The following is a 17392-nucleotide window of genomic DNA, read 5'->3' on the forward strand; positions in this document are numbered from 1 at the left end:
TTTGTAAACAATGTAAGTTTCTGTGTGTTTACTTGGTTGGGTCTGAGCCTCTATGGGCCTGGCGGGTGAGAGAGATTTGTCCTGACTGTGGGCCAGGCAGGAAAACACTAACTACACTGAAGGCTGGGCACTAACACACTGTCTACTGCCCCTGGCCCTTCCCAACCACACTCATGCTAAAACAGCCACGGCTAAGGACTCAATAACCTTCCATCCAAATGCACCTGCCCAGCTTTGGTCCATGTCCTATATCACGTGATTTCTCTGATGCATGAGATGTTGGTACCCATTTCCACTTTAAAAATAATTTGAGTTGGAACTGGAGAGATGGCTCAGTGGTTAAAAGCATTGGCCGCATTTGCAGAGGTCCCAGGTTCAGCTCCCTAGCACCCATGTGGTGGGTCAGAATCACCTGTAATTCCAAGTCTAGGACATGCAACGCCCTCTTCTGACCTCCTCAGGTACCAGGCATACATGTGGTTCACAGACATACATGAAGGCAAAAAAACTAAAATTACATAAAACTAAAAGTAATAATTTGAGTTGTTGGGAATAGTGGCACACATCTTTAAATCCCAGCACTTGTGAGGCAAAGGTAGGGAAATCTCTGAGTCTGAGGCCAGCCTGGGCTACACAGAGAGACTTTGCCTCAAAAATAAATAAATAAAACAACTCGAGTTCCTTTAAAAGTTAAACACACAATTACTATATCTACAACTCTGCAGTTCCTCAAAGAATAAAGGTTTCTCTGCATGTCTCTAGTCCACGCACACACTTATCCCCAGCACCACTAACCCCTAGAACCTAAGAGAAACTGTAAATAATGAATGGACAGATTGTGTGCATGTACATAATGGACTATTACTCAGTCATCCCATTCCCTCTCCCTACTGTTCTGAAACCAGTCTCCAGTGCCCTACCCCCTCCACTTGGACAGCCTGGGCTGCCAGTAAGAACAGGCTCAAACACTGCATGGGCTGTGAGGCACTCCCTGCTCCCCAACTCCCAGAGGGGGAAAATGCACCCTCTCTGCTCCGATGGCCTCCTTTCCTCCACAGCCACTTATCACACCAGGGCATGCTGCTCTTTTCCTGGGTCTGCTTCTACCACCATACCATCTACAATGTAGAGACAGCACATGGCTTACTGAGTCCTAGGAGCCCAGGCCCTGCTGACAAGCTGGGAAAAAAGGAGGGCTAGGTGTGAAGGTCAAGGTGTAGTGATGTTCTGAGTTCCATACCCAACAGAGGAAAAGAGAGAGAAAGACAGGCAGACATCCATCAATGACTACATAAGGATGATGGAAACAGGAAAGAAAGAAAGATACCTGGCAGTGCTTAGCTCTCAGATTCTTAAGCAACTGCAGGTGGATACTGTATAAAGGAAGGACTAATGACTAGGAAGGTGTGTGCAGAGGCCAGGGGTGGGGGTAGGGTCTCAGTGCCACACCCAGTGAAAGAGACACACAGAGAACAGCAGCTCTGGAGCATCACAGTACCCGTGCCTTCCAGTACCAGCAGGCTGAGAGGAAAGCTCGTTAAGGGCCAGGACTGTGCCCTCAGAACCTAGCATGGCTCAGGATACAGAGTGGTGGTTCACTGAGCTAGCCTTGGCCAATGGGGAGTCCTAGCAAAGAAGACAAGAAGTGGTGGGAGCCCTGGGAGGGAGAGCTGGATTTTATGGTAAGTTCTGCCACAAGGGACAAATATCTGCCCTATGATCCAAAGCCCAGGCTACGATAAGAAAATGCAAAGTTGTTAAGAAACACCATACATACCTGTATAAAGGCGGTAACACTTTCCCGAGCGGTTGCGCCCACCACGTCCTGCCCTCTGGTTGGCTGATGCCTGAGACACTGGTACCACCACCAAGCATTCAATAGCTGTCCTGGGGTTGTAGGCTCGGAGCTTCATAAAGCCACAGTCAATCACATACACAATGCCACTGATTGTGATGGAAGTTTCTGCCACATTGGTGGCCACAACCACCTACCAAGAAGAGAAAGAAAGCTAGTTGGTTCTTTCCACTTTAAATAAGCTTAAAAATCCTACAGATATTTTGATATTTCAAACATCATGATGTGAGGCAGGAGTTAAAGAGCCAGGATACTCTATAACCATACACAGCTCCCTCAAGCCCGAGCCCTCCTTCCTCATCTAGATAGCATGACCACCACCTCCCCAGGGTTGTTGAAGGGAGAAGATCCAAACATAAAGAGATCAGAACCTAACACTGAGCACACGGTGAGTTCTTTTTTTTTTTTTTTTTTTTTTTTTAAGATTTATTTATTTATTATGTATACCAAAGAGGGCGCCAGATCTCATTACAGATGGTTGTGAGCCGCCATGTGGGTGCTGGGAATCGAACTCAGGACCTCTGGAAGGTCAGTCGGTGCTCTTAACCTCTAAGCCATCTCTCCAGCCTCCACAGTGAGTTCTTAATGTCTATTTTCTCTTTGCACAACCAAACAGCCATCTCGTACAGTCATGTTCATCTACTCACTATCTCGATGGCTCTGCATCTGACCAAGCACTGTTGAAGGTGCTAGGAATGTTCAATGGAGGAGAGAAAGCCCTGCTCTCCAGATTTCAAGATCTGGTCTAGTATGTCTACAGTGGAAGCACCTCTAACAGGCTGATAATTTCAGAGAGCAGCAGGTACCAGGGAGAAAGCACAACCCAGTAAGAGTATACTGTGCCACTATATGCTATATAGCACACATTACACATTATAAATTATAATAAAGTTTCCCCTTCACATTGCTGTCCAGAGAAAACATCCCTGGAAGATGAATGTGAGCTGAGGCCTACTATCAGGAACTGGCCACCTCTACAGAGACCAGAGAGAAGAGCCACAGAAAGGAGATACTGCCAACACAGCCACTGCTCAAGGAGCTTGGGGACAGAGGGGGCCGAGTTAGTGTGCAGCAATCTCTGACTACCATGCATACCTGCCAGCTGTCTTTGCCAGGTTTGATGCAGATGAGGACAGGTATATAAAACACACATAACTTTTTTTCAAACACTGCATATTTTATAAAATCATTTTATGAAAATCTTCCTACTTTTATGTAATAGAGGGTTACAATTTTATACTTACTATAAAGCCTTCTATCTAAAAGCTGTTGCTGAGACAGGTGAGATGGCTCAGCGGGTAAGGGAACCTGATGTCAAACCTGACAACCTGAGTTCAATCCCTGAGACCCACATGGTAGAAGAAAAGAATTGACTCCCGTAAGTACACTCTGACCTCCATGTGTGCCATGGCTCCCACCCCACATAAATAAATGTAATAAAAATGTTTAATTACATGTTCTACAGCTAGGAACTCTGAGATCTGAAGCTAAGTAACTTAGGGCAAGGCACACAGCAACTCAAGATTAAAACCTGGCCTTTAGATTGGCTGACCACAGTCCGTGTGTGACTGGGCAGGTTCAGACTATTCCATGCCAAATGGTCTGAAGCTGGAAGTGAGTCCTCAGACCCAGACCATCCCTCACCTACCTCACCTGCCATGTACTCCACATCTAGGAAGGAGAAAGGAGAAGGAAGAGGGCAGAAATCAAGCTCCTGGTTCCTCCCATCCAAGGCTTCTTGCCACCACACCCATCCTCAACCTAATTTCAAAGTCAGATATTTAAATTACTTAAACTTGACTCTAAAAACAAACTGGATTAGGAACCGCTGCTAGTTCTAACTGACCACAATCCACCACTGACAGTCTCTGAGGCTAAGGCAATAACGCGTTGAAAAAATATTAGGCAGACAAAGAAAAGCTACAGGAAGTGAGCTGCTCTGATAATTACTGTCAAAGTGGCTTTTCTGAGGCAGGTTTGGAAATCCTCACAGCACACTACCTACTACGCATTTTTAGATGTACTGTATAGAAACACGGACCTCAGGCTTGAAAGAAAAGTCCTGCTTAGCAAAGTTCACTTTGATTAAAAAAATAAAACAGGTGGAGGGCTAGAGAGATGGCTCAGCGGTTAGGAGTACTGACTGCTCTTCCAAAGGACCTGGGTTCAATTCCCAGCACCAATGTGGCAGCTCACAACTGTCTGCACCTCCAAGATCTGACACTCTCACACACATAGACATACATGCAGGCAAAACACCAATGCACATAAAGTGAAAATAAATAAATTATAAAAATAAAACACAGTCTGGGAGATGGCTCAGAGGGCAAAGTGCTGGCTGGGCAGGTGTGGGGCCTTGAGTCTCCAGAACCCACACAAAGCCAGGTAAGGTAGCATGTGTCTGTAATCCCAGAACTCATACAGCGAGAGGAGGCAGAGAGAGAAGAACCCCAGCATCTGTGGGCCACCTAGCCTGGCAGACACAGCAGCAAGCAACATAGACTCTGTCTCCATCAAGGCTGTCCTCTGACCTCAACATATGCACTGTGGCATATGCCCACGCTTACACATGAATGCTCTCACACACACACACACATGAACACACATTAATACAAACACATACCAAAAACAACTTTGAGGTACACAACAAAGGGGAGCCAATGTGACTACAAATGGTTGCAAGCACCAATGATCAGTAGGAGTCTCACCTTTCTGACACTGTGTGACACCCTTTCAAACACCTTCATCTGCTCAAAAGAAGGCAGTCCTGCATACATGGGGAGAACCCGGAGGTGTTTCTTCATCCCTGTGCGAGCCAGCGCCCGTGCCTGCTCGATTAGCATGGACACAACGGTTTCTACTTCTTCCTAAACACAGGACCAGAAGCCGGAGAAGCTGGTCATGCTATCACGCTGAAAGGACACTGGCACACGAGCTTTGACTCTGGTTACTGCAGCAACCCCACTCAGGATGACAGCCAATCAAATGCTACCGAGTAACAGTATCAAAGGCAAGAAACTGTAACTGTACAATTGATTAGTAAAACTAAACCTTCTGGAGTTAAGAGAGGAGTTCCCACAAATAAACAGTGAGGAACTGGAGAGAGGGCTCAGTGGTAAAGTGCGTACTGCTCTTGCAGAGGACCCGAGTTCAGTTCCCATCACCCAAGTCAGGCAGCTTACTCTGCCTGTGACTCCAGCTCCAGGGTATCCCACACCCTCTTCAGGCCTTCACACAAGCATCTGCACATAGATCTACACAAACACATAATTCTTAAATGACTATTTTTACACAGCTTTTATGGACCGAGGCAAACAGCATTCCATGTGTACAGACATACTGAGCATTCTGTGCATGTGGACAAGCTGCGGCCTAGGACCTCACGGTAAGCTTTCCTAAGAGAGGATTACTAAGTATGGGAAAGCTTGGCAGTGGGAAAGGCTGCAGCTGGCGGTAGTTCTGAGAAGAGCTATAACCATAAGAGAGTATTCTGGCTCATTCAGTTGTTTTCCACTATGTGGCCACTGGCTACCTGCACAATGAGCTGGAAAGATGTCCAAATTAAAGGAGCCCCTCCTAACGTCAGGCCACTTGGGAAAGGGTGACCAACATTTTGGCCACAGGTTGGGATTGAAACATGCACAAAGTACAATGTATTTAGTGTAACATCCAACACTGGCAAACAAAACAGCCCACTTGATGTAAACCTAATGTATTCTGAAATCACTATAATACATTTAAAATATGGGGTCAGGAGAGATGGTTCAGAGGTTAAGATTACTCACTGTTCTTTCAGAGGACCTGGGTTCAGTTCCCACCACAGGCAGATTATAATCACCTGTAACTCCAGTTGCAATAGATCTGACACCCTCTTGTGTCCTCCATGGGCACATGCACCCACATGGCGATACACAAAGGCTCACACACATACACAAAGAACAAAATTAAAATAAATAAAAAATGCAATTAACCCTCTATGGACAGAATAGGGAGGAGTTAATGACCCTCCGACAATCTAGATGGTAGACAATAACATCAAACCAACAATTTTTTAATGCAATTTAGCAACTGCAAAATGCAATTAAACATGACACAAGGGACTGGAGAGATGGCTCAGTAATTAAAAGCACTGACTACTCTTCCAGAGGACCTACACTTACTTCCCAGCACCCATATGGCAGCTCACAACCATCTGGAACTCCAATTCCAGGGCACCTGACACTGTTTTCTGATCTCCTCAAGCACCAAGCATGCAGGCAAAACAGTCAAACACATTTAAAAAAAAAAAAAAAGAAAGAAAAAGAAGAAAAGAAACAAATGGCTAAGAACAGAGCTCTATGTTAATTCTGGTATTGCTCTAACATGTCCATGGGTGGAGTTACCTGACCAGTAAGGAAGGCTAGTATATCTCCATCTCCCTCTGTCTGGTGAATTTTCACCACAGTGTCCACAGTTGCCTTGATATAATCTGGAACAGGACTGGAAAAAATACATGAGGAAAAAGATCATCACTGGAGCAAGCTCATTAATCACAGATCCAATTACACTAATAACCTGGCAGCAAAACCTCAGCAGAGTTAGTTTGGGCCAGCCCAGCAGGTAATTACTATATGGACAAGTAAAATAAATGTGCACTCCTTTTTTTCAAATGCAGTAATCAAGAACTGATGGTGTATCTCAATGGTATTGCACTTGCCTAACATCTGTAAGGTCCTAGGTTCAATTCCCAGCACAAGAAAGAAAAAAAATGACATTAAATACAGCACTTCTGTACATAATTACATGTAAACAATGGTTTTCAGCTGTATTTGCTAAGAAATAAAGACTATTCTGGAAGACAGAATGTTCTGGAAGCATCACTGCTAAATTTAGTCTTGACTCTCCTGTACAAATTTACATGCATCTGTGGCCATCAGCTCAGCTGGAGAGATTGATGCAGTAAGAGGCTTGTGGGAGGCGCATGCACATTATTTATCTTCGGCTTGCAAAGATGCCAAGGCTTCAGCCCCTGCAGAACTCCATTGTCCTAGTCAGGGTTTCTATTGCTGTGATGAAACACCGTGACTAAAAGCAAGGTGGGAGGAATGCTGTTCAGCATGGGAGGAAGTCAGAACAGGAACTCACACAGGGCAGGGTCCTGGAGGCAGGAGCTGATGCAGAGGCCATGGAGGGGTGCTGCTTACTGACTTCTCCTCATGGCTTGCTCAGCCTGCTTTCTTCCAGAACCTAGGACCACCAGCCCAGGGCTGGCCTCACCCACAATGGCCTGGGCCCCCTCCCATCAATCACTAATTAAGAAACCACCCTACAGCCCAAGCTTAGGGAGGCATTTTCTCTACTGAGGCTCCCCGCTCTGATAACTCTAGCTTGTGTCAAACTGACATAAACCATCCAGCACAGCAAACCCATCATCTCCTGGCCAGGACCTATGGGTTGAGTGAATGGAAATGGCAGACACTCCCTCCAGCTTGAAGGACTCAAAGATGAAGTTTACAGCTCTCTGGATTTATCAGGCACCAGACCAGGCCTAGTAACTAGGTACAGCAATTAGGATGGCCCCTTTCTTACTAGAGACTTCTCCCAAAAGTGTAGGCCTTCTTGCTAAGGATGTGAACAACCGAAAGACAGGGCTCAGTAGTGCTTCCTTGCTGATGGCATCCTGGAACCCCCAGTTCAGAAAACTGCCCAATTACCTCCCATCAGCCTACTATGACTTTACTCTCTCCAAATGAACTAATGGCCACAGATGCATGTAAATTAGCACAGGCGAGTCAAGACTAAATTCAGCAATGATGCTGGTCTAGCTTCCAGAACATTCCATGGATAACAGGCGCTGCACCCCTCTCCACACTACAGGCAGATGACATTCTCTAATTATTCTACATGACAGGCGATGTCCCATATCATCATCATCAAGAATCAAGCATTACCAAACCTTTGTAGGTAAAAGATATCCACTGGAAATGTCCGCCCTTCCACTGTAAGGATCACACAGGTATCCCTGGCTGGGTCACTGGTTTCATTCTGGTTAAAGAAATCTTGAAATTTCTGAAAATAAATAAATACATAAAGATTATCCACATTTATCTCAAAAAATACAAAAGGATGGTTCATAGTAACCTACAGAAAGAAAATATAAACCAGCAGAGGTATGTGGGACAGTAAGAATTAGACACATACAATGATGATTACACTCAGAGGAATAGCTTATTTTATTTTAGAGACAGGATCCCATGTAGCTTGACTAGCCTCAAACTCACTACACAGCTGAGGCTGGCCTTGAACTCCTGATCCTCCTGCCTCCATTTCTTGCATGCTGGGATTATGTATGTGCTATCACATCACACAAAGTGATTTTCTAAATTTATAATTTTCTTTCTTTTCTTTTACAGCTCCACAAAGCCATCACCCCAGGGACCAGCTTCAGTCTGTTGACACAGGGTCTTGAAACCCAGCTCAGACAGACCTGAAATATAGCCCAAGCTAGACTCAAACTCAGGATCATCCTGCTTCTGCCTCCTAGATGCTGGGATTACAGGCGTATGCCACCACATTCAGTGAAATTTACTTTTCTCTTACTGAAATTGCAGGGAATTTTTCTCTTTTTCTTTTAACTATTTCTTTTATTTAAAAAAAAATGTTTTATTCATTTTACATACCAACCACAGATCCTTTTCTCATCCCTCCTCCCAATCCCCCACCCCTCATCCTCTTCTCCAAAAGGATAAGTTCTCCCATGGGGGACAGCAAAGCAGGGAAAATTTCAATGACAGATTCTAAAGATTTGATTATAAATAAGGGTTAAAATTCAATGCCTCTAAGCTGCCACCCTCTGTGTTTTATTTAGCTGACAATTAGGGGTGACTCAGTTTGGTACAGGTTAAACCAGGCTGGTGGACAGCTCTAATCTGGAGAACACACATCCAATGGCACAAGGTTGTCGATTCCTAAAGAGTTCCCTCTTGCACGGTAGGTGTGTCTCTGACATGTAGTTGCTGTCACTTCCCATCTTACTGCAACGTCTTCTCCAATCGTGTGCACATGCATGCTGACACAGGACAGAACAGAAGCACTTCTTAATCAATGAAGGAACTTCCTTGCAGTGGAGATCTTGGGCCTGAATTACTATGACTATGCAGAAGAGGCTGGGACAGAACTGGACAGAACCAGCCAGGGCCAGGTTTAAACATTGCAGGCAGCTCAGAGACAGCAAAGATGGACACAAGCGACACGGTCAAGACTGTCACCAACACCCAGTGTCAGCCGAGTCGGGGCCCAAGGACGGCCTGGGTAGCCTTGAGGAAAAAGAGTGGAGATTCAAGACCCCTAGGAGGAAGTGGGTGAGGAGGCAGGAAGAGTGGGGACAGCAGGGCCCAGGGCTACAGGAGGAGGACTTTAAGAAGGGCTTGCTGGACATAGATACCACCAGGACACGCAGAACAGTGAGAGAGGTGAGGCCGTGAAAACCACACTGGATGGCATGGATGACTGGTCTCCAGGTGCTGGAAGTGCTGACCCGGAGCTACTCTTTAAAGAACACTACCCATGTACTGAAAGACACAAAGTCTGTGTCCTTAAGAGTTTTATCTGGTATCTTCATTAGGAATGTACAGATAAAACTCAAAAACAGCAAGTGGCCAAAAGAATGAGATGAATTGAACTGTGTTTTTAAAATAAAATACTAGTCACCAAGAGAGTAAATCAGCCATATAAAAACATAGGACCAAAGAGATGGCGTGGTTGGTAAAGATGCCTACTGCCAGCCTGATAATCTTGATCCCCGGGACCCACATAGTGGAAAGACAGAACTGATTCCTCCAAGCTGTTCCGACCTCCACCCTGGCATGTGGGCCCCCCACCACACATACAAAAAAAATTTTTTAAATTTTTAATTAAAAAAGGAAAAAGAACCACTTAACATAAAAACTACTACATGACAGGAAAAACTTCAATTGCACCAAAAACATTAAAATAAGTGTGTAATTTTCATAAATAAATTCAAGAAATATAGCCTCCCACTGAAAAAAGCTGCCTGTGTCAGGAGGACAGCAGAGACAGAGAGGAGGCAAGTGGGTAGTCATCAGCTCTCTTGGTTAATTACAGGCTAACTTCTACTCACAGCTGAGAAGGAGCATCGTGTGGTATCCAGGGCACCAGATGGCCCCCAAATGAGGCAGGTCACTCTGCCAAAGACATGCTTTGGCTGGAGGTTTGTTCCCAAGGATGTCTGACAACTCCACTGTTTACACAGAAGAGAGAGGAGAGAGGTGCCCTTACCTCTGCGTCCAGAGTGGCTGAGGCCACAATCAAGCGAAGATCCCCTCGTTTCTTCTGAATCTGAAAAGAAGGTATCAGGAAACAATGGTGACTGTGGAACAGTGTACAACTGCTAGCCAGACACAGCGACTCAGGCCTGCAAAGTCCAACAAGCAGGAGACCAGTGAAGGAGAGTCCCAAGGTTAAGGCCAGCATGGGCTAGACAGCAAGACCCTGTCTCAAAATAAAGAGGAGGCGTATCAGTGAGACAAGAATGCTCAAACAACTGGCTGCTGATGTCACAAATCACTGTGAGGTAGACCATTCTTCCTGATTTTGAAAACATACAAAATTTTCTAAATTATGACCTAATAAAAAATTTATACAAAATATAAAAGGAATTTAAAACTTTAACCATAACCCTACCCCATTGTTTAACTCTAACCCTAAATGTTAAGGACTGAATTTGAAATTATTAAAAATAAACACTGTCCCTCACATGTGGGTTCTGGGGGAGTGTAAATGTATATATTCAAAGTCAGAAGAATGAAAAAGTACATTTAAATCAAGAAATAACAAATTGTGACACCAAGATAACAATATGGGCATTAATGGTTATTCAAAGGAATGTGTTCACTGGGCACAGTTCATCTGCCATAGTCAGGAGCGGCTGTGGGAGGCTCCTCAACGCTGGTAGCCTGCATAGAACTGCCTCTATCACACTGTCCCCAGGTGGGGACAACCCAGTGAGAAAAGTCCATTCGTATCAGGAAGTCGGATCATCAGCCCAGATAAAATAGTAACAACGACAAAAGCCGTTTCGATATTCCCAGGCATGTGCCACTTTAGGACCACCAAAGACACAAGGCTGAGGGGTGGCGAGTGTCTGATCCTAAACCACCTTCCCCCACCTCACTGTAGACAGACGTGGTCCCAGAGAACACCCTTTTCTTATCTGCACAAGGGTAAACGTATGGTATCATCTTCAGATCTGTGCTGCCTCATTTAAGTCTCATGACAAATTATGATGTCCAGCAAGTCTGCCCAGGGACTTCCCCATGATGCAGTTCCTGGTCTGCCCTTGTCCAGGCAGCAGCCACTACCCACAAGTGGCTATGCAGAGCCTTTGAAATACACTAGCATGATGGAAAGATTAAATTATTTTTGTATTCCCCTTTTAATAATTCAAATCTAAACATCCACAGGTGGCTAATAACAGTTATAGTTACAATACAGGCTCATACCCAAACAGACACAGAGATATTGATTTAGAGATGCGTAAGTGTGGCAGTCAAAATTTACACCCAGGCAGTCTTCCCAAGGCCAGAGTTCTTGGTTATCCCAATCTACCACTTCTTTCTAAACTCTTGTCATTAAGGATGTGTATAGAGAAAACAAATAAAAAAATATTCAATAATGTTAAGGGTAGGAACAGAGAGTGGAGGTAATAGCTAAAACTAAATAGCAAACAAGAAAGGTCACTATAAATACCTCTATTCTGACATACGTTTGAAATACTTTGAAGTGTTAAAAAGAGAAAAGATACAGAAGTGCAATACATCTCATTTCAGGGTGCTCACTGCCACAAGACCTGACCTACACTTGGACACACACGTGCCTGACAGTACAGGGAGAATACGGTAGACACCAGGAGCCACTGTGTAGCCACTGAAAACGTCGTCTCCGGGGCTTAGGTTAGGAGCCCTGGTTGTTCTTGCAGAGGACCTGCTCCCAGCACCCACAGCAGGCACCTCACAACCACCTGCTCCTCCAGCTCTCAGGGATCTGACTCCCTCTTCTGGCCTCGGCAGGCACTTGCACACATGTGGTACAAAGACATACACATAGGCACACACATATTCATTACATAAATACAAAATATTTAAAATAACAACAATAATAATAGTGTCGTCAAAGACTATTTCGCAATAAAGAGAAATGATCTTGATATAATACCAAACATGCAAGATACAAAATAGCACACATCATCCAATCCCACTGTGTCAAGACATATACACAGGCAGGCAGACACAGAGAAGAAAACACATCAACATTCGCCTCGTGTTTTTCTCTGAATGGATAGGACTATGGATAATTTTTTCCCTTTGTATTTGTTGGATTTTCCAAATTGCTATAGTTACTTTCCTAACCAGGCAACAATATAAAAAGAAAACACACAAAGCAAAATGCTGACAGTGGAGTCATACCTTCTTCAGCAAGCCAATGGCAATGTCCGTATATAAGGTCCTCTCGTGGGCTTCGTCCAGCATGATGACACTAAGAATTAGAGAGACACTCTCAGTGAGCACTGGAACAACACCCCACAAAATCCCACCCCAGCCACCAAAGAGACCTCTGGGTACTCAGCCCTCATGTAATGACACCGAATCAAGAGAAAACCCAAGTCATACTTTGCCAAAGAGGTCATTCCTAATCTCTAGAAACATGATTTCAACAACCTTTGTGAAAATGACGACAACACACTTTGCAAAGACCTTCACCAGCCACCGTGGATTCCAACAGAATTTAATAGCTGGTTCTAACTGGTATGTATGACCTATAACCCCACAGAACACATTCAATAACAAAACTCAGCTACCTCAAAGATGTTAGGCCATGAGAATAGCCAAAGAGCGATGACAGATTTGTGAAACACATGTGCCAGGGAGTGGAATGGGACATCATCTCTCAAACACCAAAGCTACAGGGCAACACCAGTGCTCCCAGTGATGGCCAAAGACACACAGAGATAAGTCCTCAGCTGGACTTGGTACACTGCATTCACCAGAACACTGGCCAGAGGGCAGAAGTCGAACACCTGCCTAACATGTAGGCCCCAAGTCCCATCCCCAGCAGCTGGCTGGTAACTTCTCTGGCTGGGCTGTGGTTCTGCAGTTACTCCAATTCCTGAGTATGTCACAGGCAAGATAAACACAGACAAGCCAGCAGGCACACTAGTGACAGATGTCCGTGGGCCTGCTTTTGTTCATATTCTTGTTTGTCTGCTTTATGTACTCACTGTGGCTGCCTGTAAGAGGCACCACTATCAAAATCTTGAAAAACTTCCAAGGGCACAAAGAGCCACCATCAGGAAAGAAGACAGTTGAAGGCAGCTGAGCAGACCCGAATCTCATCTGCTAACCCGACTGCTTCCCAGTGTACAAGTGAGCTTTGGAAACCTTAGGAAATTATACAGGAAATCACATTTACCTATATTTTGTTAACAATGGATCAACCATCATTTCCCTGACCAGCATCCCATCCGTAAGGAACTAAAAAGTAAAAATACAAAGAAAGAAATTTATTTACATTGATGATTCAAGCTCAAGTATAATCTCTGTTCCCATGTAAGAACAACCCAGACAGCACAGTAAGGACAACACCCCAGCAGCTTTATTCATCCAGCAACAGAACTCTTTGAGAAAAAAAAAAAAATCCCACACTGGGCTGCAGACCTTTTAACTCCATCTCTGTGTTACCTGACATAGTTGGTAATGTTAATTAGCATCAACAGCAATCTGTGTATAATCAACAGTGAATCTCCCACTTACATTATTACCATGTGAATGCACTGAGTCTGGGCTAACTGCTCAGCATGTTCTCAACCTCAGCCTCCACTGACAGAGCCATAGTTAAGAGCATGGGCTCCAGAGACACCCTGCTTGAGTTCAGAGCCCAGCACTAACTCACCTGCTGTAAACACCAGGGCAAGTGCTCACCACCTCTGAGCCTTTCTTCACTTGTCAAATGAGGAGATATAACGACTGCACTGAATTACAGTGCAGTCTAAGTAGGAGTCGTGAACACTAACAAAACGCTTCAGAAACGAGCAGATAACAAGGGGGTGCCATTATTCTCACCCCCAAACCAAGCCGGTGTGTGATCAAGCTCTCTTTCAGTCTCATCTCACTTTGACTTTAAGTGTGGAATGTGTTTCTAACAATTTGCTTAGCCCTGGTTCCAGCTGTCTGTCTATCTATCTGTCTGTCTGTCTCTCTCTCTCTCTCTCTCTCTCTCTCTCTCTCTCTCTCTCTCTCTCTCACACACACACACACACACACACACACACACACACACACAGAAAAATGGAAAGTTCTATCAATGACAGTCTTAGCAGACAGAGCTTCTCATGGACCCAAAAACAGCCACATGATTACAACACCCAACCAACATTAACTGGTCTACATATAATTGAAGGCATAAACACATACTCCCTTTACCTGACAACATGGGTATCAAAAATTTGGAAAACAAAACCTGTTGGCTAATTTTATGTCAGCCTGGCACACACTAGAGTCATGTAGGAAGAGGAACCTCAACTGAAAAAATTCCTTCACCAGGCTGGCCACTGGGCAAGTCTGTGGGCATTTTCTTGATTGAAGATTGATTGGGAAGGCCCAACTCACTTTGGGCACGGCCACCCCTAGACAGTAGTCCTGGCTGGTAAGAAAGCAGGCTGAGCAAGTCAGGAGGAGTAAGCCAGTAAGTGGTGCAGAACATTCGTTTAACTACGCAAAGATGTGCTGCATTTGTTTAACTATGTAAAGATGTATTGTGGTTTTATCTTGCCTGCCTAAGGCAACTGAATGGTCTAATAAAGCCAAACAACCAATAGTGAGGACGAGGTGGGACTTCTTGGCAAGGAGAGTAAGTAGGAGGAGGAATTTAAGTTCAGGAAAGAAAAAAAAAAGAGACAGGGAGACACCAGGGGCCAGACAGACAGACATGGAGGAGGCAGGAAAGTAGGACATAAAGAATAAGAGAAAAGTAAAAAGCCCAAAGGTAAACAGTAGATGAATAGAAACAGGTTAAATTAAGTTATAAGAGCCAGTGGGACAAGGCCAAGCATTCATAATTAATAGTAAGTCTCTGTGTCTTTGAGAGCTGGTTGGAAGCCCAAAGAAAATTCCAACTACAAGTCAGCAGCACTCTTATATGGCCCCTGCTTCAGTTCCTGCCCTGATTTCCCTGGATGATGGACTAAAAGCTGTAAACTGACATAAATGTTGTCCTCCCCCAAATTGCTTCTGGTGTTTTATCATAGCAATAGAAATCAACTAATCAAGATCCATTTTCTTACAAATGGTTACAGTGTTCACCTGGCTCATCTGAACAGTCGTAATTCTTGTGTTCCAAATCGGCAAGGCACCTGGTCTAAGGACCCAGCGTCATTTCATCATAGCACCTTGCTCACAGCTCTATTCAACACTGGTTCTAGCACAGTGGGGAACAGTGTTCTCTCTGCTGAACTATCACCAATTACCACAATGCTGATTATTATTAGCTACTATGTCGATTACCACTGAGACAGAATCCTTTACATTAGATGGTTCTAATGAGCCAACCACTGTGAATTCCACACTGTACAAGTTTATACCAGTTCACACCAGTACACCCTGTGTTTGTCTGTACAGCTTTGTTTCTCAGCATAAGAATCGGTAGAAAAAGCCAAGCATGTGTAAGAAAGGGAACTCTGCATCCTTTGTGTCACCAGTGGACACAAAACGATGAGCCACTGACCTCCCAAGCCTCAGCATTGTCAGCTATAACCAGGGATAAATCTTACTTCTATGTTCTTTTCTGGGTGAAGATTCAAGGACTCTTTTAAACTGTCCCCAAGGGACCTTGCTGCCCTGGCCTGCACATGCTTTAATTCCCCAAGCAATCCTCTCCCTCATTCACACTGGAAGTCACTAGAAGCACTTCACCTTAATCCTCGTCGCCAGCGGGTCGGTGCAGTCGTCGAAGCGGATGCAGTAGCCCACCTCGTGGCCCAGCACTGCCCCCCTTTCATCAGCTACTCTCCCTGCAACCTTTGAGGAGAAAGATAATGCTGAAAATAGACACAGGAATTACTGCACAGAGCACAGACTTCAGAAAATGTGTCGGCCATATTACACAGCATGTGAACAATGAGAAGAAAAGGGACAGGTCATTAGAGAGCAGTGAATACTGACTGATCAACTGATGAGCTCTCATTCTCTCATGGTCTTGAGACAACTTAAAACAGCATGCCAGGGCTGGACATGGTGGAACAAGTCTTTAATCCCAGCACTGGGAGATAGAGGCAGCAGGATCTTGGTGAGTTTGAAATCAGCCTGATCCGTACAGCAGTCTGAGGCCAGCAAAGGTACACAGTGAGACCCTGTTTCAAAATCAAAACAAAGCAGAAAGCATACAAATAAAAGAAAAAATCACATAATGATCTTACAGATCGGTATTGAGGAAACTGGGCTGTGTGTGCAGTTCAGTGGTAGAGTATTTACCTATCGGTGTGCAAGGCCCCTGGGTTAAATGACCAGCACCAGAGGAAAAAAAGGAAAAGAAAAAAGGAAACCAAAGAAAGAGCATGTAAAAATCTAAACCACAGAATCAAAGCTAAAGAGCTACCTTGGCAGTGGAGCAGTAACACAAGGCCCGAGGGGGGCAGGGTGCAAGGGGACCAGGATGACTGAACACAGAAGTGGGCCAAGTTCATCTTCTCTTTGGAGTCAAGCCTATACCAAAGGCCAGACATCTAACACAATTCTCAACCATACTCCAGCTCCAACACTCCTGAAATCAATGAAAACAAGAACTCAGCTTTGGAAACAGGCAGGCCAGTGTCAGAAAAGACTAATGAAGGATCCACATGACCATAACAAAACACAGGAGGAAACAAAATGCTGCAGTATGAGAACTACCCTAGATACACCACAAAGTAAGGGGCGGTACAGAAAGGACTACGGCATATGCTGGCAACCCCAGCCCTTGGGAAGCGGAGGCAGGAGAATAAAAAATTCAAAGTCAGCCTGGGATACACGGCAAGACTCTATCTCTAAAGCAGAGAGGGAGAAGCTGACGAGATGGCCTGGTGCTTTCCTTGAAAGCATAAGGACCTGAGTTTAACCCCAACACCCACATCCAGAGCCTGGAATAGAGTACTATAACCCCAGCATGGAAGGCGGGTGGATTCCTAAAGCTCAGTGGCCAGCCAAGTGGCCGCCTACACACACACACACACACACACACACACACACACACACACACACACACACGAATATAGGAAAGTTTTGTTTTTTTTTTTAAATCCACCTAGCTAGATCCCTAACTATCTCAAAAAGACCATTTAAAGTTTACTAACTAATAGAAAATATCTGAACTAAAAGCCAGGCAGTGGCTCATGCCTGTAAAACCAGCTACTCAGAGATGACAGGATTCAAGGGCAAGGCCAGCCTGGACAACTTCAGAAGTCTCTCCTACCACCTCAAAAACCAGCGGAAAAGGGCAGTTACATTTACT

The 17392-nt window shown here is 44.7% G+C and overlaps 1 protein-coding gene across 3 annotated transcripts in view; it reads right to left on the reverse strand.

Moving 5' to 3' along the window:
* Positions 1 to 17392, reverse strand: part of Dhx35 (DEAH-box helicase 35) — a 57839-nt gene that overhangs the window by 20854 nt on the left and 19593 nt on the right. For 2 of the 3 annotated variants that reach the window (XM_036185825.1, XM_036185823.1), the window contains exons 5-12: positions 15820 to 15924; positions 13322 to 13383; positions 12319 to 12388; positions 10133 to 10192; positions 7791 to 7903; positions 6238 to 6334; positions 4564 to 4722; positions 1778 to 1988 (exon numbers count right to left, since the gene is read on the reverse strand). In XM_036185825.1, the coding sequence (XP_036041718.1) occupies positions 1778 to 1988; positions 4564 to 4722; positions 6238 to 6334; positions 7791 to 7903; positions 10133 to 10192; positions 12319 to 12388; positions 13322 to 13383; positions 15820 to 15924 (877 nt within the window). The remainder of the gene's footprint in view (positions 1 to 1777; positions 1989 to 4563; positions 4723 to 6237; positions 6335 to 7790; positions 7904 to 10132; positions 10193 to 12318; positions 12389 to 13321; positions 13384 to 15819; positions 15925 to 17392) is intronic. The other variant, XM_036185824.1, reaches the window with a different exon arrangement.

This window comes from Onychomys torridus, chromosome 4, assembly GCF_903995425.1.
Source record: "Onychomys torridus chromosome 4, mOncTor1.1, whole genome shotgun sequence".
Lineage (NCBI taxonomy): Eukaryota > Metazoa > Chordata > Mammalia > Rodentia > Cricetidae > Onychomys > Onychomys torridus.